This window comes from Chamaea fasciata, unplaced genomic scaffold (genome assembly GCF_029207755.1).
Source record: "Chamaea fasciata isolate MVZ Bird 193981 ecotype frontalis unplaced genomic scaffold, bChaFas1.0.hap1 SCAF_5, whole genome shotgun sequence".
NCBI lineage: Eukaryota > Metazoa > Chordata > Aves > Passeriformes > Sylviidae > Chamaea > Chamaea fasciata.
In genome coordinates, this window is record NW_027094090.1 from 9,816,114 (window position 1) to 9,843,642 (window position 27,529).

General features: G+C 35.8%; 1 protein-coding gene across 5 annotated transcripts in view; it reads left to right on the forward strand.

Annotated features, from left to right (window-relative positions):
* CACNA2D1 (calcium voltage-gated channel auxiliary subunit alpha2delta 1) overlaps positions 1 to 27,529 on the forward strand; it is a 373,282-nt gene that overhangs the window by 157,894 nt on the left and 187,859 nt on the right. For all 5 annotated transcript variants that reach the window (XM_066182787.1, XM_066182788.1, XM_066182784.1 and 2 more), the window contains exon 4: positions 19,307 to 19,366. In XM_066182787.1, the coding sequence (XP_066038884.1) occupies positions 19,307 to 19,366 (60 nt within the window). The remainder of the gene's footprint in view (positions 1 to 19,306; positions 19,367 to 27,529) is intronic.

Here is a 27,529-nt window from a genome sequence, read left to right on the forward strand (position 1 = left end):
ATGTGTCCCTGTGGGTCTCGGAGTTATAGGGCTGGCACGTACCTCAGGGGATTTGGCCAAAGCATTTTTGCCATTTGTTGTTTCTGGAAAAGAGAACTGTGTGCCTTGTGTTGTTGGAGATTCAGGAGTCATCCCTCAACAGCTGGCAAGCTAAAACTGAGCACATGCTTAGTCTAGAAAATTTCAGAATTTGGGAAACCTAAATAGGTAAAATATCAGAACTGTTTTTGAGAGCAGATATAAGAGAATTTTTTTTTTTTTAAATTTTCCTCCCTCAGTGTTCCAGTGTGGCACATAGCTGAAGGACAGAAGAAAAGGAATATAATTAATTGTATGTTCTGTGGGATAGTTACTTCAGATCATCCTTTCAAGTCAATTGGGAGCAAATGCCGTTATTGCTGCAAGAGTGTGTCCTTAGGCTATTCTTTGCCACACCTGAAAGGATTAAAAGTTTAGACATACCATGTTCTTCTTGTGGAAACTGCTGAAGAATGTCTCTTCTCATTTCATATAAACGGGGTGAATGGAAGTTCATATTTATTTCTGCAAAACATGCCAGAGGGAAGAAAGCTCTGATTTAGCTGTATTACACTGAAGGGTGTGGAAGCATCCATGGGAAATGCATTCTGTTGCTTAATCTGAGCAACACAAAAAACAGCTTTCAGAGGTAGGTGAGCCCTGCTGTCAGATCCATACTTGCCACTTTTTCCTTTTCCTTGCTGTAATGTCTATTTGTTCAAATAATTGTACAATGGAAGTATGGAAGTATTTTTTAACAACACTACTGCCATTTTCAATAAAAGTTTCTCATCCAGCAAAATGACTTGTTTAAATTAAAACAACAACAGCAAAATGAACAAACAATTAACCCCAACCGAAAACCAAAACCACAAACAAAAACTCCCACTAAGAATTGTTGAGAAAACTTTTGAGCCCGTTGGATTATAGTTGATACTTAATTGTGAATGTATAAAACACATCTAAAGTGTGTATATAGCATATGTAGCATTACTGTATGAAAATAATTAATTTGATGTTTGATAATAGTTCTAAAGCTCACTGTGGGAATTCTTTTAAAGTACATTAAAATTTCAATTAAAATATTCTAGAGACATATACTTGCTAAGCAGGCAGTTGTATTTCTGTTAAGCAAATTAGTGGAAAAAAATGAAAGATAAAATTACTAAAGCTGTTTTTTTTGGTTTTTTTTTTTTTTTTTTTTTTTTTTTTTTAAAGCAGGAAGATAAGGTTTATAATGTCATATTTCACTATTCCTGGCATAAGATGCATTATCACATTTTAGCTGAGGATGTTGTCAAACCTTGCAGAAGAAGCAAATTCCCATCTTCTGAACTGTCAGATAGTGCTTTAATTAAGCTACAAAACAACTTTTCTCCAAATACAAGCATGTTAGGTGGCTCTTCTCCCATTTGAGATCTAAGGCTCCAATTGACAGTGTAAAGCAGGGATGATGCCAGGTTCTGCGTGATTTGACTTTGTAGGTTAGACAATTGCAGGTGGCAATTTCTGTGTGTATGTGTGAGAGAAAGAGTCAGAGAATAATTTGAGTAATAAATGAGAGTGGATTCAAGAAGAGCTTTGTTTTCAGGATGCTCTTAAATAGGAAGCTAAGTAAGAATAGTGATATTGGGAATAATGTAGCTGAAGCATTCCTTTATTTCTTTGAAATAATAATCAGATTAATTTTATCAGAAACTGTGGCTCATTTAAAAATGCGGCTCATATTTCAGAAAGAGACTTTCATTACTAGATTAAGTAATAGGTTAATAGATTACTTTTCATTAATAGATTTAAAAAATTAGGGAGTAGAAATAAAGTTTTTGAACTGGGTACTATTTGCAGAACCCTATACATGGAACTGTGCAAGAATGTGAAAATGTGTATCTTAATGTGCATTTGTAAACTGGTCTTCAACCCTACTTTAAAAATTACAAGCAAAAGTAAGAAGAAAACAAACTGAGGATTATATGGTTTCAGTCAGAATAACACAGATCAGAAATATTTCTGTGGTGACCATTTTAAATTTGAAACTAGATAACAGAAATTAATTGAAAATACTCATTAGGTGTTACTTACATTTATTATGTTCTCAGGAAGAGCTTTACCTTAAAATGGTTTAAGACTAAAAAGAGCTTCAGCTCTGAGTGTGTAAGACCTATTTGGCACAAGAGGGAAGTATACAGTAGTGCAATTCATGAATTACAGAAGGTGATTTTTGATTTTTAATTATTGCCTACTACATGTCTGAGGCACACATGTCTGAGATCTGCTCATGGAAAGCACTGCTACATTAATGTACCGTTTCTGCTGCTCCCTCCAACCTTCCCTGTGACATCTGGGCAAAGTCTGACCTTACTGTTGTATTGTAAGGTGGCATATAAGTCCACGTCATATTAAAATAGAGTGATTATTATTCATAATGATATTTATTTTAATTTGCAGTTCTGGAAAGTTGCATAATATGGTTAAAGAATATATTATTTAGGTTTTATTAATTTAATTGCAATTTCAACAGAAATGCACAAATCACAAACCTTTATTGGTGGCATAAAATCAAAGCAACAGAAGCCTAGGAACCTCTTTGTAAGCACTTTTCACTGCAGAAAAAAGAAAAAGAAAAAAAGCCTTACAAAAATTCATTGTCTCTCTAAAACAAACAAAGAAAAAAAAAGGCAGCTTCAGGATAAAAAAAAAGAAGATGCTTTTTAAAAAAGAGAGGTTTAGAATATGTTTGGGTTTCAAGTTTTAGCTTTTAATTAGCTTGTACGTTTTCTCACACTAAATTATTTAGAGGTTGTTTTATATTTTGTATCAATTTAGATGGAGAAGGAATTAAATAGAGCATATATAATGAGATTTAAATAACTGAAGAAAATCAATTCAGCTCAGCGGGTGCTATTAGCTAAGTTACACTTCAAGATGGGTTCTAATATTGTGTTTGAACACTTTTCTTTAGGGATTCCTATTCTACTCTGGTATCCAAAGACTTTGGCTGCATTAAAAAGTTTGCTTTATGTTGTTACATGCCAATTCTGCAGTGATTGCTGTGGTGCCTGCACAGAAATGGGTCCCCTGACTGATAATGAGCCTGAGCACACGTGCTGTAGGAACAAATAATAGGTTTTTTATAGCACAGAATGGTTTTGTTAACATACACTAATAAGGAGTATTTCTAATATGCATAGAAGTACTTACTTGTTTGTAAAGCAAAACTGGATTTCATAAAGCTGTTTAAGTACCGAATCTAGGTACTTTGTAGAGCTGTTGAGCTCTCAAACCCAGATATATTAGCATACATATATTGTCTGAGATAGAAACGGCATGGCATACACATGAACACATATGGTTTATTGGGTCCTCGTGACAGACATTAAATCCTTGTGTGTTGAGGGATGATAGAGTTCTAAATGCAGAATATGAAATTACAGTTGACAAGGGAGTAAAACTGAATAATAACAGTGTAAATGAGATGGCACTGAGACCTCCATGTACCTCGTCTTTCATTGTCAGTTGCTAGATTCTGTGGATTTACCTCTAAAAGACTAATTTGGTGTTTTGCATAGAACACCAGTAAAATTATGCTATTTAAAAATCTGATCTTTTTTACCTGGACATAAATTGGGCTGCTTTGTCTCAGGTAAGAGAGAAGATGGTGTTGCACGGGGATAATGCAGAGCAATTAATTTAGATCATAATTATATAGAGGAAAAATTCTGTAGGGGATAAATTTCTGGGGTTTCTTCTGCAACAAATCTCCGTAGGACAGGCTCTTAAATGATGTTTCAGTGAACATTGGATCTGGGCTCATCTCATCTATTTTAAGGTAGTAGGAAATTTTTACATCCCTAATTAAAACCATGAAGATTCTGCTTAGGCCAGATTTTTGGGAAGGAGTATGTTTGGACAAGAATTAAACTGTAGATGCCAAATAGTTCTAATAAATCCCACTAATTTTTGAAAGCTACCTGGATGTCTCGGGCAAGAAGCTCGTGACGGTCATGTGCTGCAGCTTCTCAGATTTGCCTTTCATCCCCCTGACAGATAACCTAGGATTTGCACCAGTAACACACCCTGCTTAGGATTCAAGGTATCATCTGAGCAATGCTATTTCCATAACTTAAAGATCCAAACAAAGAAAACAACTGACAAACAACAACAGCAGCAAAACCCAAACAAACATAGATCTGTTTAATAAGGTGCTACTGACTGGGAAGATTTGGGTACAATGCTGTGGATTCCACTTAAAACAAATCTGACAACTTGATTGTTCAAAAATAAGGAAGAACAGTATTTTTATGACATTGTCAAATGTGCTATACCTAGAAACTGCATATTTGAAAAACAAACAGTTCAAATATTTTTAGGAAATGTAACCTCCTATTTCTAACTGGAACATGTTTTCTTTCTGAGACTTTTGACTAGGTTTATAGTAAGAGAGGGAGGGTGATACTAAAACATGTAATGACAATTCAAGTGTATATTGAAGATTCAGCTGTAAGCCCATTGCGGATGTTGCTTCTCAAGGAAAGCATAAATAGTTCTTTGTATGTAAAGCCAAGTGCATAAATATCAATCCAAGACAAATTCCTTTCTGGCTGCACCTGAAATACATGAGGTGATCAGCCAGAAGTCCTTCTACTGAAATGAGCTTAATTATTGTGAAAATTTATATCAACCTTGGAAAACATTCAGTTTAACAAGGCTTTTCTTTTATTTACATGCTGTGAAGCAAAATACTTCTTAGGTGTATTCACTCTTCTGGATTGATTGGAACTGTTAGGAAGCCTTCTGCAAACATTGCAAGGTATTGCCCAAAGTGGGAGGAAAGTCTTCCTTTAACTTCTGCTTTAAAAAACGTACTGAACTAGCTTTCCTTATATTTGACCAAAAAAAAAAAAAAAAAAAAAGGCACAACTGTGTCTGAGAAACATTGGTACAAATCATAGAAGAGGCAAGGAGGGCCTTAAAAAGAGATTGTTATTCCACACTAAAACCCCATTTTCTCAGCTTTCTCATAAAACATCTCATCCTTTGTATTATTCAAAGTGTAAAGGAATTTTAAATCCAGGTGAAGGTTGTTGGTTTTGTTTTTTTGTTTTTGTTTTGGTTTTTCTCTGTAAGTAAGGGATCAAAATGTTTGCTATAACTAGAATGAGCAGTTTTACCATTTTAACAACCATAGCTATAATGACTGCAGTCAACTCACCTTGGAATACTCCATCACCCTATACACAAATATATATAAACCTGGTAGGCTAAAAACTATGCACAAAATTACCTATGCAGGAAAGTTACAAAAGACAAAGACAAATGAATCAGGGCATAAAGGGATATTACTCTTAGAATATCATGATGTTTTGAAGGTAGGGATTCACTAGGATCAATTTAAGCGGTCTTCAAATTTCTTTACTTTAGAAAAGGTGGGTTTTTTGTTTGTTTGGGTTTTAGTTTTGTTTTTTGTCATTAACTTTTTAAGGTTTTTTTGACCTTTTTTGTCTCTTTCCTTTATGTTTTACTGAGGCTAAAAGCCCAAGGATTAAAAATGGTCCAAATGAATGAACTGTTTAATCAGTTGAACAGTTCAACAGCTAAAAAACCTCTAAACACCAAATCCCAATATGTTACTGTAAAAAAAAAACACCATAATCTGTCTGGATTATGCAATCTGACTCACAGTGATAGGTCAAACTATTTCTATTGCAAATGTTTTTCTTTTTTTCATTACTTAGTATATGTATTTTTATGTGAAGAAGCACTTGGAGCAAGGTATTTGTACTTCACATATACATTTCAGAAAATGAGCATGTGTTTTACGATGCTTTTTTTACTTTATTATGTAAATAATATAAGAATGTTTTCTACAAACTCAGCGGAACACATGTAGTATAATTCAGTGCTATATTCTGCAGTTTATTGAGCATACAGTACCTGTAAAACTCCAGCACAGTGTGCAAGTAAATCTGCCTTTCACACTATGTTTACACTGCACAGAACATCAGTGACTTTGTTTCCAGTTAAATTGCTAATCAAAGCTGTGATCTTCCCTGCAACTGAGTACTTATGTGAGCAACCTCCTTAGATTTTGCTGGATAACAGTATACTTCATGGATTGAGATCCACAGCAACTTTGCATTTAAGTAGCTTTTCTTTGAATTGTAATTATAAAAAAAAATGCATGAGCTGGCAAAAGTTTCCACTTTGTTCTTTTTTACCTTTCTGGCACTCCTGAGGTTGGCTGCCAGCTTTTCCATGGATAGTTTGTGTCAGAGCATCAGTGGCTTTGCTGCTGCCACTCCTGAGTTAACAAAGATGGCATGAGTGGGAATCCAGAAGCCAGGCAGAGTGTTTGCTGTATTGCCCATGGCTTCCTATATGCCATCATCACACATCTGCCTGTGCCTGCTGATATTTCCAGTTCCAAAGAGAATTCTTATTTTGTTTTTTTTTGTTTGTTTGTTCGTTTTTGGTTTTGTTTGTGGTTTTTGTTTGTTTGGGTTTGTTCATTTGTTTGTTTCTCTTTCTGTGGAGTAAGAAGATGGGTAACACAGATAAAAAAATAAGTCAAATATTTAAAGGTATTTCCAGGCAAATGACTAATGACAGAAACACAAAAATCTTGAAAATGCGGTTTGCAGTTTTAATTTACTAAATAAAGGTGATTTTTCCTAATTTTTCATCTTCTCATTAATCTGACACAACTGAGCCATGCAACTGTTCAGCTGACAAGGAGTGTCCAACTGTCTGGTTTTATAAACTAGAGCATTCAGTAGTGATATTATCATGGGGCAGCATGGTGGAAGGAATTCCTGTTGTCACTTCTCACCTAGGTCTCCAAGGTTCTGCACTGTAACCATTCCTTACACCCTTTGTTCAACTTTGCTAAAGCCACCTGACCACAGGATACAGGTGAAGAGTTCACTGTGAGATTGAATTTAGCTGTAATTTAATTTAATAAGGCTTTCAGTTCGGGGTTTTATGTGCTTGAAACTTCAGCTGCATATGCAAGTGAATGTGTTTTACTCTCATTCATGTCATTTATCATACTGATTGATGGTGAGTAAAGAGTCATTGTCTGATGCATCATGAAGCTGCATTTTTAGTCCTTATTAATGCAGTGTGCCCATCAATATCTATAGATTTGAAAGATCTGTTGAAATCTCTAGTTGGTTTCAAATAGAAGTGCAGGATGCTTTTTTTCCTTGGCATTGAGTCACTTTTCAACTCAGATAGTAGAGATTCAGCATTTCAATGCTGCCAGTGACCTAAATGAGGGCACAAAGTGTCCGACTTCTCAAATCTTAATGTTTCATGTGACAGGGAAGTGCCCAGAAGAATCAGCCTTTCCACTTATAAAACTTACCTGTTTTCCAGTATTCCTGGAGAATATAGCCCAAAAGCAATTCCATTTCCAATAACATCCTGCAGTGTTTAACTCTAAACCTTTATCAGTCTGCCAGTCCCTTAAGTATCAGCTCAGGTGTCTTAATTTAAGATTCAGACTGATTTCTGAAAATCATCTCTGCTATCTAATGTGCCTGCTTTACAGGAATGTGGAAGAAATTCTTCTTGGGCAGAGTTTTTAAGTGGAATTCAGATCAACTGCAGTCAATTGCATCATTCTGAGTTAGGTGCACCAAACATCCAGTCTGGTAAAGTACTGCGAGACTTTGCTTTACTTGTACTGTGACATTCCTGACTGTGTTTAGTTATTTTAGAATAAGGATTAGCTGCTTCCTATTTCTTTCTGCTCTTCATGGTTTGATTCTGATGATGATTTTCAATAAGTAGCTTTAATTGAAATAAGAGAAAACAGACAGACTTTTTGGAGGGTGCTAAGTTTGATAGCATGATTCAGTACTACCTATATAGAAAAGAAGCATGCAGAAATGAAAAATAAAATAACAGCAGATGTGGAAGTGACATGAGGAAGATGCTTAGACAGTTTTGAAATGGGATAATTCTTCATGATTGTGTTCTTTGAGCTAGAAGGTGGCAATTAGATTTTCATACAGAGAAAAGTGTGAGACATCCTAATTAAACACCTTTGGTGGAAGTCATCATACATAAACCCAAATCTCTTGTAGTAGTTCTCAAATTTGACACCGGTGAGGGTAACACTTAAAACAATCTTGTTTTTTTGGTTTTTTTTTTTTTTTTTTTTTTCTTTTTGTAAAAATTGGAAGGAAATAATAGTTGAATGCTGATTCAGATCGGTGCATTAGTCATTAAGACAGCCGATGAAATACATTTTTTAAGCATAGCTATAGTTCATGTACATAATCATAGAAAAAAGAGGAAAATAACTGAAAGGAAAATACAGTGCATTCACCTAGAGGATAAATCTTATAGACTTCAGTGTTACTAGCACCTAACACTAATGTTTTGAGTGACTTTGGTCACTTTATGTCATCCTTCTGCTTTAATGTCCTTTATGTGTTAAATACAATTAGCATTAGTTACTTCACAATGGATGGGAAGAAGTTACGAAATACTTCTTTCACCTTGACAATATGCATTAATTTTACAACTGGAGGTTTCACAATGAAAAATAGTATTTTTTTCACATTTAATTCCATTTTTAAAGTCTTACAGTGCAGAAATATGATTAATGGTTAATGGTATACATTAAACAGGTTGTATTTTCTGTATAATCACAAGAATACCCTGAAAGAGACTGTTCTATCTGGAACAAAGAGGTCATATATTGTCCAGTATATGACATATACATGACAAAAGATGCTGAAGATAAATCATGACCAACACAACACATGGAAATGTAGAATATGTAATTTTCCGCATTCTCACCTTATATTTTTCTCTAGTTTTTTATTTTAAGGTGTTTTTATATTACAGTCTGGAAGAATGTTCTGTTGGAGGGTTAGAACCAGTAAATCCCGTTTAGTCCTTTATAGAAAAGGTATGACTAACAAAGGACCTGAACTGGTTTAAAAAACTTGACATATCTACACTTGAACATTAAAACTTGAGCCTGTCCATTACAGAGAGAAGTTGGGAGTGCAACACTTGTTTTAAAATATATTTGGGAAAGTTAAGCTGCAGCATGTTGTTACAGTCCATGTGATAAGAAGGAAATGAGGGGCTCTGGGTGTCCCTGTTATCCCGGGTCAAAGCTGGGTGTAGCAGCAGGGGTACCAATGTTCCCAGCATTGCTGTTGCGACAAACACGGGATCTCCATGAAAATAAAAATCACGTTTTGCCAGGGGAAGTTTTCCTTTGTACCCAGTTTTCTCCAGGACTCACAGTTAAACACTTTCTATTTCTTTTGACTAGAGTTATTTCCATTAGGGAAATGTTGCCTGAAAATAGCATGCAGTATTAATGTATCATTTGTTTCTGCTGTTGCCAACAGTAACATGTTTCCTTGGCTCTCACCCTCTGACTGCTGATGAGATCAAGTTGATTATTCAGCAGCTATTGCCCACCACCTGCTCTATTTTTTTTTTTTCCGACATGCAAAGCTGTTGAGACACTATCTTGCCTTGTTAAAGCTGCATTTGGAATTCAGCTGTACTTTTAAGCAAATATGTATATATATTTAAGAAGTAGATTCATTTTTGAACAGACTTGTAATAAGTCAAATTCATTATTCTGTTGTATACATTGGAGAGCTTAGGCGAACATGCTGTTTTTTTTTTTCTTTTTCTAAAATTCACAGTCTGGTTCCACTATTCATCTACATTTTATTATTAATAAACTCACATTGTTCATAGGCCCATTTCTGGAAATGCTGCTGCAGAGTTCAGTTCCGTCTTGATTTTATTATAAATCATTAACTACTTGGGAATTTATCATTATAGTTTAGGGTATGAATGTGTATTAATGAAATAAAGCATTTCTCGCCTATTCTGCAGAGCAAGAGATGATAAATGAGCTCTGTTCACTCCTTTTATTTCTGGAAATTCTGGATTTTGCTCTTCTTTCTATAAATACTCATCCAACTCTGAGAGCGCCTAATGCTGTTTCTGGTGACATGGCCAAAAGTGATATTTGCTTATCAGTTCAGCAGAGATTTTAAATCTCCAGCTTTATGATCTTCTTTTGGGATTACAACAGCATTACATCTAAATGTCTTTTGTAGCACACAAAGCGTGAGTAAATCTTGAACTCACTACATTTCTCTGTATTTAGTGTTTCCTACCTAGTCGAACTCCACTCTTGTGATTTTAGCAGAAGGTATAGCTTTAAACCAAAATACTGCTGTTTTGAATATTCAGTATATATTTAATATTGTTTTTGAGTTGTATTAACAGTAAAATGGTATTAATTGATATATTGTTAATGACCTCATATGAAACTTTAGCATTCTGTGAAATTTGATGTTCTGTTTGATTTTATGATGAAACAAGATGCAACTGCTCTTGCATCCCCTATTTGATTATAGGTAACTGACTTCAGTGTTTTTCTTGCATAAGTGATGCCAGTCTGTATCAATGGTTGCTTCTCCTTGTACTTTGCAAGGAGATATTTACTTGATTTGTTATTTTGTTCCTATTTTTCTCTTTAAAATAAAGCAGTTGTGTGTACATATTTCAGTTATGTCTGTTCCTAAATGGATATTAGTCAGATTTCAGTGAATCTGCCGACATGTATAAATTGGTAGATTATATTTGGTGGTGGTGGTGGTGGTGGTAGTGTTTGGGATTTTTCGTTGTGTTTTTTTTTTTCTTTTTCTTTTTCTTTTTTTTTAATTGTTTAAGTGGAAACTTACTGAGGAGGTATTATAGGAGTTGTAAAGCAATCTGAACTGCATCAAATTATTTTTTTTAAGTCAGAGGGAGATTACCTTTTCAACATTTTAGAACATATTTTTTGAAGTGAGTTAATTTTGATATTTCTAAAAAAAACCCATTTCTGTAGTTCTGATTTCTCCTTGCATTGATAGAAAACATGTAAAAAAACCCAGGGTAACAAGGCACACCTACTCAATGTACATGTCATTTTCTGCTCATGCCTGTGAAGTTACTCGCTCAGCTGTGAAGCTTAAAAGAGTTTCCTAAGGCAGGCAGTGAACTGGAGCTGGTGGTGTTATGCAATTTGAGATTTATTGGAGCAGTTGGCAATTTCAGTCTAATGGTTTCAAAGTGTGTCCTTTACTTTGAGCCTCTTTAAAAATATGACACTAATATGACTTACATTTAAGGCATATGAATTATTAGAGTGCAAATGTAAGAAGCTCCAAGGGGTTTAAACCTCTGCAAATGAGAAGGACGAATGATGTCTTAAAAGAAGTGGTCTTCTGCTATTTATATACACCACTCTAGTAAAATTTCACTGCTAGATGTCAAGATGCATTTGACAGAATATCTTACTCTTCTAATAGTTTTTCTCATGCCTTTATCCACAGTTGTCTCTATCGTACTCCCTTGTCTACTGAAACATTTCTGGCAGTATCAAGCTGTCATAATATTGCCCAGCTTCTCAAATCTCCTCATTGCAGACATCCTAGAAATATACTCTGGCTTGGGAACTGAACTTGCTTCCTCCTTCCCTCTCCCTATAAATGTGGAAATCCTGCTTCTCTACCTTCGGATGTGAATCTGCGACACTCCTTTTTGCTGTTTGTTTTTAGCTAAATACAATTAATTTGTACACCCCTACTGCACCATATTAAGTGTGTAAGGTATTTCACACAAGTAATATTTCATGCCTCATGGACTGGACTCAGTTCTCCAGTCAGAGAAGACAATTTTGTGTTCCCTACATTCTTCATGGTGGCTATACTTGATCTGCTTTCTGGTGATGCCTCTGGACCTGTGGTTCATTTTTCCTTTGACTGCTCATGTAAGGTTTCTTTTCATCTGGTGCCAGTGGTCTTGCTAGTTCTAGTAAGGGTTATGGACATTGGAAAAAAAGCTGAAATAAGTTTTCAGAAAGCTACAAACTACTATTTGACAACATCCCCCTGCAACTCCTGCAGGCTGTGCACTCATCTAAGTGCACATCCAGCTATACTAATTTTCCAGAAGTTTAAATGTATGGGGTTTAGCTTATTTCATTATTTTCTTATTTAATTATTTATTCTCCAGCAATGACTATCAGTGGTGTACATGTCTCCAGTTCTTCCATGGTTTGTTTTCAGGATGTAAACAAAAAATGTTTGACAATATCTGTACTACTGTTGAATGATTTTATATTCTTTCTAAAACTTAATTGAGAATTCTAATATAGTATGCTATATTTGAGAGACTTTCAGCTCTCTGAGGCCTTTACATACTGCCACTGTGCCGCATTTTCCTTCTCTTTTTCTTAACTTGCTAGTGTTAGGGAAATTCTTAAATACATTAAAAGAAAGGAACAAATAGAAGAGAAGAGCTATTTCTAGTTCATGTTTTAGGGAAGGGCTGCTTTTATGTAATGGAGAAGTGTTATTGTGACAAATGTTCTTTGGGCTTTATCCTTTTTTACTTTTCTAATGTGACACTTTTGACAGTGACAGGTGATTGCACATGATGCTTTAGATGTCAGAAGCACATGTGGGATGTGTTTATTTATAGCATCCCGATTTCAGTTTTCCCTGTTAAAATAAATGTGATTAATTATGTCAGCATTAACTTCACCTGCAATATTATAATCTCAAGTACTCTAGTTCAGATTTGATTTCCTATTGATTTGTAATCTTATTTAGACCAGTGGCTTGGTTTGCTTTGAAGTTAGAAGATCATGAAGAAGGGTAAAAGTTCTCTGTAGAGAATCAGCCTTTTTTTCCCCTTCTTTCATTTAAGTAAACCATAGGAATAAAGGTTGTCTTGAATGAAAAAAAATCACTTTTACTCTATTAATAGATACTGAAAATCTTTAAAGCACTATCTTCTAAATACATGGCAGGTGATAATAACTTTTTTCCATTAGATTACCTTTACCCAAGACGACATTCTTGCTTAGGATATGAGGTCATCTTGTTATAAAAACTGATTAAGAAGGTCTGAAATAGAATTACTTTTCATATGAATAAAGTAGAAATGTCCTGAAATGCATTAGAAAAACAGACAAACTGGAAAAACATACTAACTGTGGAAAGTAATTTTATGCTTACTGTTTAATTAAAGTTGAGGTTTTCAATCTACAGCTTAATTAGAAAAGGAAAATAAATGTAGCATTTTAGGTTGCTTTAATTGTTTATAAAGTGGAAGACAAGGATTGAGGTATTACTTTGAAGTGTTGTCCAGAATATAGTAACATTAGATTTTCAAAAAATTGTGCTAACTCCCACTTATCTTAATATATATATTAAGGCCAGTAATTTTATATGAAGACTGCTTTCATAAGTATTACAATGTCAGCAGACCCCTGGTATACCCTTTTTCCATATGAATGTGACTCAACTGCTGCCTTAGATGACAGAAGTGAAACTGTCCCCAGAGAGTAGCTGAGAAGTGCAACATAGAAATTCTGTATAGAATGTAGGAGACCAATTATAAACACAGTCTTTCTGTGACCTTATATGCTTCAGATATCCTTATTAACAGAGCACAGATCACATTTCCATCATGTGGCACAGCAGATGTCACAGTAAAGAGAAGCTGTGACTCTGCAGTGTAAATACCTAAAATATAACCAAGCTGTAGGTCAGCAAAAACCTATGTTTAGTCACTATATTAAAAAAAAAAAAAAAAAGAAATCTTAAAAATATGTTTAAAGTTCTAGTTACACTTATGATGAAGATTATGGCCTTTATATCACGGAATACAGCAAACCTTAGGAAAAAAAAGTCCTTATTTGACATAGGGAAATAGGAATTATTGTGGAAAATTTTGTGCTTCAGTGTTAGAAATCACAATATTTTTAAAAGCAAACAAATTTGCATGAAAGAGGAAACATTGAAACTTGTGGTTACAATTTAAATCAGGAGAATTAGGCATGACATTGGTTCAGTCTAAAACATTGTTTTATGGTTGGGACTGCCTTATCCAAACTCACATGCCTCATCTTCATAATCTAGGTCAGCTTTTGTGGTGGTAATTATTTTCAATGCCCACTTGTTAGAAAGATCTTATAGGAAATACCTTTACAAACATGTAAAAGGGTAGTCAGGCCCTATTAACTTTTCCTTTTCCCCACTGGAATTATGGAAATAAGACAAAATAAATCCAGATGTGTTTAAATGACCATTATGGTCTTGCTATTTTTAGTGCATCTATACTCACTTTTGGGTCACTGACCTTCCAGTTTACAGGGTTTTGTTGAACTCACACTCTCTGTGTGACAAACTTGGTGGGTTTATTCTACAATTGTGTACAGTTATTGAATTGGGTATTTGGGTAATTCATTACCAAGAATTCCTGGGAAAATGCAACATATGACAGGCATGTAAAGATACTAGAATCAAGATAGAATAGTTCTAATTTGGTTTAATAAGGAATGTAACAGCTTACTGAGATGAGAATGTAATCCTTTAGACTTTGACAGTCTATGTTAAACCTGTAGTGAAATAACAGTATCAGTCTTGCATTGACACTTCAGGCGCCAATATATGAGTCTTACAAAGCCTCTTCCTTATCTTGTAATTAATATCCAATTCATAACCAACTGTGGGAGAAAACTATTTGTATTTCAGACACATATATGAAAACAATGTATTATACCATTTTATCACATACTTCTTGTGGCTTTTGTGCTGTTCATGCAAGAGCAAGTTTAAATATTTAGATAATATTTTACAATCAGGACTTAAAGGTCATTGTGTAATCTGTGTTGTTCTTTATAAGCTTGATATTGACATCATTTACCACGGTACTTATTTTCTTAAAATAACCTAAAAAATCCTTGGATTTTTTGTTTTAGAATGTTTGTGAGGCTACTGATATTATTAACTCTTAAGATTACACATTTTATAGTAGCCTAATATATAAAGAAGTAGTTGAATATTATTTTCAAATAGAACACTTAAATGGAACGTGGAAAGCACACAAAAAATCTTCATTGTACTGAATATAAATCTAATAGGGCCATTTGCTGATAGAATTCTGTGCTGGCAAGGACAAGATAAAAATATGACATATACGTTTAAAAAAATGAAGGCTGGAAGATGAATAGTCCTTCTAGGGAGTTGATCTTTACAGATCAGATAAAGATTCTTGCAGTCTGTGCTGCATCAAAGGCTGCCTTTCAGAGATAGTAACATGAACTTCGAAACTGGGGACAAGACCTTCGAAAATAGAGGGTTTTGAGATTGACAGGCAGCTGGGCTTTGGATCTTTTTAGTTATTGTTTTGCTTTTCTCTTACGTGTCTGTGTTTTTGTGTATGCATAATCTTTTATAATCCCTTTAAAAGTTAAAGAAAGATTCATAGGCTGGTGGAGTGAATTAACACTTGCACCTTATCAAGCTTTTCAATAGCTGTCTTCCTTTGGAGGAAATCTTTATTTTTGAAAGATATAAGGAAATCTAGTAGAAGGTACCTCATGAACTCCTTTCAAAGTTTGATTAAAAGTACGTATTTGTGAGCAGTGACTGATTTTCAAATAATTATTTTAAATTATGAGCTAATTATTCTGGAAATTCCTGAAAATAATGCATACTGCCCCCAACTAAGGGGGGGGAAAAAAAAAAAGAGGGAGAGAAGACAGTTCTCAAAAATTAAAAAAACTTTAAAAGAAAAAAAAAGAGAGAGATAGAAGTAATTGTTTATTATAGGAACATTTATTAAACATTTGTGTGTTTAATCAAAGTGTTTCCAAGCATCTTAAATTTGACATCAGCTAGGGTGTCAATCACACTGGCTAAATCTGGCATCAGCTCCTCTGATCCCTTACTTAAAAAGCACCACCACACAGCTGTCACGCATCCTCCAAAGGGCACGGATAGATGCTATAGCATTCTGTTAGCCTTTGCGGCCCTCTCTCCCTGGTCGTGGTTTCTCAATTTATTTACTATTTGAGAGTAAATCTGACTTCTCTAGCATACTGCACCAAGTAGGGTCCTTTAAATACATTGTAGTAAACCAGAACACTTGTGTTACATAAGTTTTGTTTCTTTTTCCAGTTTTAGTGTTGCTCTGCTTTTCCTACTCTGTATCCAAAAAGATTTTGTTAAATAGAGCTTCATTCAAGGCTGGAAAACATCAGCACAGCAAACAATACAGAGGGCATGGAGGAAGAAATTATTATAAGCTAATTTACAAGAATGTTGTTTTAAACCATTTCTTCCTATTTTCTTACGCATGAAAACTTATATCTCAGAATTTTAGTATTTACTGGAGAAACCTGTAGGGAGCTGCAGTGTGTCGTGGTGTTAAAGAAGCTGTTGCCTTATTAAACCCTCCTTGTCATGAGAGGGAAAATGGGAAGCGCCAGGTGTCAGCCGGCTGTTGTGCAACTTCTCTGTCAGCGTTCTCCAGTGACTCTTCCATCAAGACAGGGGAGGCCAGACCTGGCATTTGCATACCTCAAAAGGAAGCAGGCATGATTTCTTCGAGAGATGAAAAATTAGTCTCTCCTTGTGTCACAATAAAAGGCACAAGTATTGAGTTTGCTTAACTGCCCGGCTATTTTTGGCCCAAAGAGTGTTGACACAGGGTAATATGAAGTAAATTCTAAATATACATTCCAGCTAAAGTATTGAAAACATTGCAAATAAAATTTTTAAAAATTGATCAAATAACTGGAACAACAGCAGAAAATACTGACTTTTGGACCATAGAGCAAAATGCAAAAATTCTTCATCTAAGCCGTGATGAAGAAATCAAAAAGGTGTCTTAGCTAGTTTCTGGAACCTGTGTGCGTAGTTTTCTTGTTGTCATAACTTCCATTATGGTGTTTGGTTTGGGGCTCTAGGAGTCAAAGAACAACTGTTTTCTCTTTGGTTATTACTGTTTCTTAAACACTTTGCTTGGACTTTTGTATGAGCTTGATTACCTCTAACAGAGCTCTGTACACATGCCCCGAATGTTTGCCTCTCATTTTGGAGGCATTTTTAGGTGTAAAGTGTTGTAGATATTGTATGTAGTTATTTTGTGGTTATTTTAGAAGGTTACTTGGGCAGTTAGGATGTGTTCTAACTGAAACCTGACCAAAAATTCTAAAGGAGAGTAAGAATACAATATCTATTTTGTGAGGGATATTATTTTTTTCCTTAATTTGAGACGAGGAAGCAACCCAAACAACTTTTTTTTTTTTTTTTTTTTTAATTTGCTTTAAGCATTTTCATTTTACAGGGCTGATTAGCTAAGAAATCTCCAAGTAGAGGTGAGGAACTTCAAGCATGGCTGCAGTTCTTTCAATGGAAAATTCTTAGTAGTGTTAATGATTAGTATAGATTTCTCTCCATAATCCACCTATCATTTTGTGCATTTGGGATTTGCTGTCTTTTGTGGTTCTCAGAGTACCTTAAGGCAACGGAGCAGAGTGGGAAGGAAATCTGAGGGTAGTGTTAACTGCAGCTATTTACACATGTAGTAGGTGTTGTATCTTGTTTTGCTACAATCTGCTGAAATATTACTTAATAATCTTGAATTTATCAGAGAAAATACAAATTTAGATGCAGAATGGGCTAGATTGAGTGAATGAATTAGATGGAAAAGTTGTTCTAGTATGTTACCAAAAAAATGAAAATGCTGTAGATGTTTGTCCAGTGCAGTCAAGAGAGAGTTGGACTGTGCTTTTTTCCAGTCTAATGTATGAAATTATATCAGTTTTTCTTCGGTTAACATGATGCTTGGTTACTGTGGATGTAACACAGTAACACTCCAGTAAGCAGTGCCTGTAAGGTGTTGGTAGCTTTCTGTTAGCTAAGAATAATTTGAATTTACAAATTATTTATTTGCAGTAAAACAATTGTTTTATTTACAACAGAACAATTGAGTGGTGACACATTTTATGGCGGTAGAGCACACATTTTTTGAGTTTTTTTCTGGTTTTAAAGAATGATTTCAAACCTAAAAATAAGGAGAAGATCCAAAGTTCTTATTTATGCGTCAATCAATGTGGTAGCTGCTAGGGCAGGGAGAGGGGTTGCCCTCAGAGGATGAGGTAGCACAGGCACTTGCAGTCTGGGACAGGTTTGAGGTGAGGTTCTGACAGCACCATGTCTGGAATTCCAGCTTTCACTGACTTGGTGATCATACTCCTTCTGGTGTTAGCAAGAACTGACAAGGTGACTCAGCTGAAAGTGTGACTTAGACACCAGGTCATCTTGTGTAGGGATTGGTCTGAATATTAAAAGGGTCATCAGACTTATTGTTATGCAGTAAGCATTTTCATCTCTGCTTACCTGGCGGACCTAGTCAGGCTATGTCTGCTGGAAAGGGACCATGACTCCTTAAAAACAGTTGCTAAATTTTTTATTGGGCTGTAAAATAATTGACTTCCAAAAGTAAGTCATTCAGCAATTAGGACATGACTGAGTCCACATGAACTACATTCACATCAGGTAGCTGCTTCTTCTGAGTGAGCTGGCTTGCTTTAGGGAGGGTTGGATCCGTGGGATGGGGGATCAGTGCTCAGCTTAGCTGGAGAACATGCATCACCATGGCAACCTCTATATGCAAAATTGTAGTAAAGTCCTAAGAATTGTGCCCAAGCAGCTTTTTTTCAAAGATTTCAGATTTTGTCTGAGGAGGAACATATCATCCAGTCCAATGGATATGTCTGTACAAGAGATTGATTTGAAAGAGCAAATTCTTATACACTGTGCTTTGCTTCCTGTGGGGCTAAGTGAAAAGACTGGATTTCATTCAAAGTATTAAATATGGGAAAAATGCCCTCTAGGAACCTGCCTGTTACTCTCCAGCTGCTAATTTAATGCTTGAGATCAGACTCCGGCTAGTCCCAAATTTTGGGGACTTTTTATGCATCCGTAATAATTACAGGGCTGTTAGTAATTTCTATAATTGAAGCTAAATGATATAAAAGAGAAATAAATGTCCATAAAATGGAGTTTTAGTATTTTAATATGTACTTGTCATTAGATTGTAGATTAAATTAATGCACATAAGACAAGGTAGTATGCATAAAGAGAGAGCATTTCCAGCAAGATATTGATGGATTTTGAACTTAACTAGAACTTCTTAAATTATATTGGAGTGAGGGTTAAATTTTCTAATGCATTACAGTACTTAAATATCAAATAATACAGAAAATAGAATTTGTTATATTAGATGGTTTACCTTGACTCAAATATACATACTTTTCAAGTAAATGCAAAAAGCATAGATATAAAATTTATAGAGAGAAAACATGCATAGGAAAAAAGTAAAAGAGAAAGACTTTTCTACGTGAAGAATCAGTAAATCTAAAATTTATGTCCTCTCTCTCTTTGTTCTTCAGCGCCTTGCTAAAGAAGCAGAGAAGTACCAAGCATCGCATCAGTGGAGGGATGAGTTTGGGGTAAGCTTCAGTTTTTCTCCTTTTAACCTTTTTGGATTTTTCCTCTTTGAAATGTTAACTGTAGTCTTATAGTATGTTGTTTATGTATCTACTACAGAAGGGGTTACTGGCTGTGAATAGGCACGCTATTTAATTCAGTAAACAGAGTCTCAGTCTGGGTGTCTAGAGAATAAAGTGAACTTTTCCCTTTAGAAGCTCACAGGGAGCTTCACAGACCCAGTGATGTAGGTCTGAGTTGTAGACAAGACATCTGTTTATTTTGGTAGACAAAGAATGATTACAGAGAAGACATCTGAGTGATGGTTGCTATCAGTTAAAAGTGTGCTTATTCCAAACACTGAAACAGAATCACAGAAAAGGTTTTTACAAGTTGTCTTTTTCTTATGTAAAGGGAAAACAAACAAACAAACAAGAAAAAATACAGAAGGATTTGGTTATGCATGACTTGGAAGTCATAGACTTTTTTTTGAAATACCTTTCCATATTTTAATAACTTCATCTCTTCTTTCAATATTCGAGTATACTGCTGAAAGAGGCCCCAACCTGGTCAAATATTAAATTATTTCTTTAGTCATTTCAGGCTTTACTGAAAAGCAAGTGACATGATTTTAAAATGTACAATATAGATTTTTTTATTACCAATCTGACCAAATTAATATTGTGCCGCATGATTATAAACCTCTTAATTTTCATTTATGTTCCAGGCTGAGTCAAAGTTACTTATTATGCCTTTATTAGGTGTTCCTTCAGACATAAAAGCAGATGGTACTTTTACAAAATGCTGCTGCAAACCTAGACATCCCAAAGAATCACAGTGGCACACAGTTAAATGCACAATGGTTTTCTAAGAATGTTGTTGTGGTTTAACCCCAGCTACAAGTAAGCACTGCACAGGCACCCGCTCACTCACTAAATCGGGATGGGAGAGACAATTGCAAGAGTAAAAGTGAGAAAACTTATGGGTTGACATAAAGACAGTTCCATAAGTAAAGCAAAAGTTGCACGCAGAAACAAAGCAAAAAAGGAATTCCTTCACTACTTCCCATGGGCAGGCAGGTGTTCATCCATCCGCAGGAAAGTGGGGCTCCTTTGCACTTAATGATTAGTTGTGAAGACAAACACCATTCTTCCAAAAGTCCGCCCTTGCCTTCTTCCTTCAGTGTTGTACATTGGACATGGGGCTGCATGGTATGGAATATCTCTTGGGTTACTGGGGTAAGCTGTGCCCCCCAGCTCCTCACTGGTGAGGCAGTGTGGAAAGCACAAAAGGCCTCAGCTGTGCTAAAACACTCCTCAGCAATAAAAAACCACACCAGAATTATCCAGTGTTCCCAGCACAAATCCAAAATATAGCCCAGTCTTCATTGTGCTAGCTACAATGAAGAAAATTAGTTCTAACCCGGTCAAAACCAGCAGAAATGTTCATTCTGATCCAGTGTTACTTAGGCACTTGGAGATCTGAAAACAGACAAAAAACTCCCAAGGTCAGGCCATGTAATTCAGAGAGGAGTGACTGATTGCAGGAGTACAGAGTGTCTGGACACAGTCTGAATGCTTTTAAGTGTGCTCTCTGCACAGGCACAGCTTCCAACACACGGTAAAACAAGAATGCATATTCCATGGAGATGCGGTAACAAGAGGGCTGCAGCGACCTTTTCTGCTAATCTGTCTCTCTTGTGACTAGAAAACAAAACCTGCAGGCTTGATGGACTCTGTGCAGAACTGTGTGAATACAGTCAGAATCTCATTCTAATAATTTTGCTTCTGTGCTACATTCTGGCATCATGTCAACACTGCCTCAGCTTTTGTTTTTCTCTTTACCTTTTTTTTTTTTTTTCACAGTAGAAGTCAGTCATACCAAAGAGGCTTCAGGTTTTATCTGAGTTCATTGCCAAGGAGACATCTCAAAATGATTTGGAAATGTGATTTTGTATTAATGTTGTGGTCCAGGCAGAGGCTAAGGTCAGCATTTAAAAAAAATGCAGTTGGATTTATAATAAAGTAACTGCAAACTGAGATTGTACTTCACTGTTTTGAATTTGGATCAGAACAGTGTGCACCATATAATAACCTTGACGTTAGGTTATGCAATTAAATTTCAAATAAATGTATTAAGCTTCTTATAATTTAATTTGTTCCATTTTTGCCACAAGTAATCTTTCTTCTCTTCTGGCCTACTTTTTAGGAAATGCCTGCTCAAATTAGTTTGCACACAGATCTTTCTGATAAACTTAATTTTCACTGGAAGATTCATTCTCCTAATGTCTGTGATGGAAAAGAGCATGTAAAACTTTCTGCAGTTCAAGGTTCTTAAAGTACTTTTGATAGCATTATGAATGGTCTATATCATGCTGCATGAGGTTCATTTCTCATCCAGGATTTGGTTTTGGGTGATGAAAAAGCTTCCAGCAGCATTGCACATGAGTCACTGTAGAATGAAACTCATGGGACAAGCTATTTCTGCTTCTAATGAGCTTGTGATCAGCACTGTCCTTGGCAGTCAGATTGCAGCCAAATAATAGCCTATGGAGTTTTAAGGGGAAAATATCACAAGCATTCCCTCTGGGGAAGTGTGTATGGGCTGAATTGAGTGGAACAATATACAAAAAAGGGCAAAGAAGACTGACTGTGAGACCAAGGTCTGTGCAGAGCTACAGGAATGTGTCAGTCAAAAGACCACCAGGGTGCCTGTTCTAACACCTTATTCTAAATATGAATGAGTTTTGCACAGTTGACAACAAAAGAAATGTGCAAGCATTAAAGGGTTTTATTTTCAGATTAATGTCACAGTATAATAAAAATTCAGCATCTTAGATATGGTCTCTTGAAATAAGCTACTACAGAGAAAAAAAACAAGATTTACTCCAACAGACTTTTTTTTTTTTTTTAAATTTCACCTTATAATCTAGTGTAAAGACTGTCCAAATTATCTGAAGAAAAAAAAAATGCATGTCTTTTAGAAAAATAGTTAAGAGACATTAGGAGACTAAACTCTTTACAGACATGTGGATACACATCTACTAAAATCCCTTTTCTGTACTATTTCTAATTGAATGAGAGTATAATTTCTTCCAATATTTTGGAAGAAAATTAATTCCAACTACTTCAAGCAGACCAGACAATGAAAAACAAAACAAAAACCTTAATTTTTGCATCTTTTATAAATCACAGAATCACAGCATGGTTTGGATTAGAAGGGACCTTAAAGCTCACCTTGTTCTGACCGCCCTGCCATGGGCAGGGACACCTTCCACTAGACCAGATTGCTCAGAGCTTCATCCAGCCTGGCCTTGAACACTTCCAGGGAACTTCTCTGGGAAACGTGTGGCAGTGCCTCACCACCTTCACAGGAAAGAATTTCATCCTATTGCCTAATCTAAACATATTCTCTTTCAGTCTCATAGAATCACGGACTGTGCTGAATTTGAAGGGACCCATTAGGATCATAAAGTCCTACTCCTGACCCTGCACAGGACACCCCAAGAGTCACACCCTATGCCTACAGTGTTGTCCAAGCATTTCCCAAACTCTGTCAAGCTTGCTTCTGTGACCATTTCCCTGGGGAGCCTGTTCCAGTGCTCATCCTGTCTCTGGGGGAAAAACCTGTTCCTAATATCCAATCTAAACTTCCCCCAACACTGCTTCAGGTTGTTTCCTTGGGTGCTGTCACTGGATCATGAGCGTGAAGAGATCAGTGCCTGCCCCTCTGCTGCCCCTCATGATGTTGTTGAAGACCACACTGAGGTGTCCCCTCAGTCTCCTCCAGACTGAATAAATCAAGTGGTCTCAGATGCTCCTCAATAAGGATTCCCCATACTTTTCTTTGGACATACTCCAATATCTCAATGTCTTTTTTTTGTGCTGTGGTGCCCAAAACTGCCGCCAGGACTCGAGGTGAGGCCGCCCCAGTGCAGAGCAGTGCTGGGCCTGCTCTCCCAGCTGCCAGGACACTGCTGGCTCATGTTCAATTTCCCATGGACCAGGACCCTCAGGTCCATTTCTACAGCTGCTCTCCAGCCTCTTGTTCTCCAGCCTATACACACAACCAAGGTTGCCCCATCCCAGGTGCAGAATCAGGAACTTGCCCTTGTTAAACTTAATCAATGTGTCGAGGTGTCTCTGCAGGGCCTCTCTGCCTTTGAGGGAGTAGACAGTTCCTTCCCAGTTTAGTGTCTTCAGCAAACTAACTTAGTATTCCTCTGAGTCCTGCATCCAAGCCATTAAAGAAGGTGTTGAAGAGAAGCAGGCTGAGGATGGAGCCCAGTGGAACCCCACCAGTGACAGGTCCACAGCCTGATGTCCCACCATTCACTGCAACCTTTGTGCCTGACCTGTGAGCCAGTTGCTCCCCCACTATGTAACTCAGTTATCCGTTTTGAAAATCTAAAATTAATTAATTAAGAGCGTGCATCTTAAATATTTACTGTTAATTTTAGCTAAGTGACAGAAAAAAATATCATGATGTTTATGGGTATTTTTAACTGATAATTAAATATCAAAGTATTTTGGAAATTAATAATTAATTTACTAAATGTACAATGTTATTCAAAACTATTAATTAAGAATAGTAATTAAGAATAACAAATATCTTCTAAGTAAAAAGGGAAAAAAAGAAATATGGAATTGTGATGTGTTATGTCCTGATGAAGCACAAAGTTGGTTAAAACAGTTGAACTGCAGTTTGTTCGTATGGCCCAAAAATAATACTTGCCTGTTAGTAAACTATTAGGTACTAAGAGAATATTTGTGAAGTTTATGAAGGCAAATCAAAAGTGCTTAGCTCCAGGCAAATAAGGAAATCCCATTCTCTGTTTCCTACTCCATTTGTACTGCCCAATTCCCCAGCTGCCTGTACTGCTGGAGGAATTAACCTGCTTGAATATTTTAGATTAAAGCAGCTACAACTCACAGGTACAAACCAATATATTTAAATGAAAGAGCCTTGTCGGTTTGAAATTTCTTGTACACTACAGATTTAAAGGGGGATGGTTTGACATTTGTGATTGTCCAATTATTTTTCTGGCATAGAGACACATGAAAAAAATGAAAAAAGGAAGGGAGAATTCTGAATGAATTAATTGCTGTTATTCCCCAAATGAATCTTCTACAATTACATTTGATACCACACTTGATTGCCTTGTAATGGTTGGTTAACTAAAGCAATTTTGTTTCCAGTTGGGTTGCTGTATTAATTGTACTTACACATGTATAAACATAAGGGATATCTCATTGGTATTTTAAAAGGGGACTCTGTATGGATGGCCTATTAAAATCCACTTATTTATACGAGAATTAAAACTCAGACTTTTAGGAATTAATTATCATTTAAAAATGCCACAAGAAAAAATCTTTCAATATGCTTCATCCTTTAACCAGTAGTGTAATTTTATATTATTCTGTATAAGTGATGTTTTTCTACATCTTAGTAATTTTGAGACAGCATTTTCTTCGATGATAATATGTAGACTGGTGTTCATGTACCAACCAGACTTAAAAATAATGACAAAAGGTCATTACTTTGAGAATATTACTTTGGAATTATGGTTTGTTTGTTTACCTTTTTCTAGTAGAAATTTTGGCTGCATAAAGCTGTAGTGAAAAGTTGCTCAGCAAAGAAGCAGAAGATGAAAAGAATAACTAAAGTAAAACAGGTTTCTTTTTGCCAGAGTTGATCCAAGCAGTGACCTGCAAGAGCAGAGCTGTAGTAGGTGTCTCTATTGTATCTTGGGGTTTGAAGATTTTCAGGACTGTCTGTAATTTCTTGTGGATGTTACAACAATGCTAAAACACTGTCTCTTAAAAGCCTCAGCTGGAAAACAAACAAACAAATCAACCATTAAGCTTTCAGCCTTTGCATGCTTTCATTATAAACATATTTTTTCTCTTAAAAGAAGGAAAACTGTGAAGAAAACAAACTAGTATGTTTTTTCTCTCTTCTCTTCAGAGAGACTATACAGCTCTCTCATGGCTTGTACCTCTGATAATTCTCTTTTGTGCAAAGAACATCTGTGAGAAATGATACTGTTGAGATTTGGCACCAGACCTGCAGTACAGGGAACTGGTCCTCACAGGTGCAAAGTAGGTGTGGGATCCTTTCCGAGTAAGTCATATATACTTTATAATTTTATGACAGTTATAACACTTATCACAGGCAAAGTGTCAAAGCTGTCTGTATCTTCACACAGTGCTTTGATCCAAAACTCAGTGAAATAAATCTTCCATTAATTTTGATTCATTTTGGATAATGCCTCATATTTCTAAAAGCCTCTGTGAGTTCAAAAAAAACCCCATCCAAACGATCAATTTACATTGACAGATTTAAATTGGCAGATGGTCAAGCTTCGAGGGAGGATAATATTTTATTTTCTGAAGGGCGGTGTGCTACCTCTTCTGTGACCTGTAGCCTTCGTTTGTGTATAATTTAAATTAAATACGCCCCATCTCACTGTAAGGAATGCAATACCAGTGATTGTACTTGCACATCTTTCTACCCAGGGGATGAGGTTCTGTGTGTGTACACTGGGAATAATAAGAAGGTGAGGTAAAGAGGAAGTAAGGATACATCATATTTACTAAAATTGGGTGGATTTAAGGGTTCTTCTGATGTTTATTTAATGTTTATCAAATCACTTATACATTTTTGAGTCATGGAGGTTTGCTGTGAATGTTGCAAGAAAAAGCATTTCTGCAGTTCTCTATAATGTTTGTTGAAGTGAGACAGGAGACACAATAGTTAGCGCTTTTGGAACACACTGACTTCAGCTTCTCGGGATCTCTATCATCAGTAAGGAGAATTTCATGTAAGTGAGGAAATCCACTGTGAATGTGTCCATGCTGAAGCTTCTTTGGAGACGTGGCATAAGCCTCACCAGATTAGTGCAGAATTTGTCTGGCATTCCCTCCTGGGAACAAGATCCCTCTGTTTACCTGTCTGTCCCCAGCATCCTGTCCCATAATGTTTGGATTCTTATTTCAAAAAGTCTCAATGTGCCTTCTAGCACACTTCTATTTACAAATATCTAGCACTCACTAGTTAAATAAAACAAAAACATCTTAAAGGCAATTAAAAAAAAAATCCAAGTCATTAGAAATCATCTTAAGAGTACTGTTGTATGCTACTTTGCATGGAGTTTTGTAACTTCCTAGAGTCTCTCAGGTGAGTCTTTCAGTCTAGAAATCTTTGATTTTCCTCTAAAATATAGGCTGCCTTACGACAGCTCTTCCATGCTTCTGTTCCATTATATATCTGATATGATCCTGTATGAGAATTACACCAATGGGTGTTAGTGTCATTAATCATACTGGTAATCCTTTATTTTTTTTTTCCACACTTCAGGAATTTTAAACTAATTAGAAAGTTGATGAGGAAGACAGTGGTAGCAGTACAAGCAGAATTAGCATTATATATATGCATGGATTTTAAATGTATAGCTATAGAGGAGATAGCTTTTGGTTTTCAGATACTGGTTATTTACCATCTTCAGTAAAGGAGTGTAACTTTATAATATAAATCATTGCCAGGATCTTATCTGTGCAGTGAAGTGCTTCACTGGTTGGAAACTTGCCAAAAAAGCTTTTAAAGTAAAGCAAAGAAACACCTTCGATCATTGTTGAGGGCTTTCAAGCATTCCATTTTATCTGAAAAATCAAATATGTTAAAGACTTCTAATACACTTTTTACTTATTGACCAGGCAACTCATTTAAAAAATGTGCAGCTTCTGAAAGAGGTGGAGGGAAGGATCTTGGTAAGAAGAAAAGAAAGAAAGGTGTGATTTCCATTATTAAGCTGCCATACGTATGCATTATCACCTTCATTTTGAATGAAGCTTTTAATGTGATTTCAGAACAAACACCTTATTAAAAGCAAGATATACTATTGTACTCAATTTATTAACACCATGTAGGTCCTTCACTTTAGAACTGAGAAGTACAATATTCTAAGAAAAGCTTTTGCAGGCTCCTATTGTGCACATTTTCTAAGAGTTCATTGAATTTGTGGAACAGATGAAGATAACTGGGTTTTTGATGTTACCTTTCACCCTCAAATTCAGTTTCTCATGTTAGTCTGGAATACGTAATTCGTAGCACTGCTTTACTACCTTTGGTGAATCAGTAAAAGCAATTAGAAATGGACTTCAAGGGTGCTGTTTATTTTGTCTGTA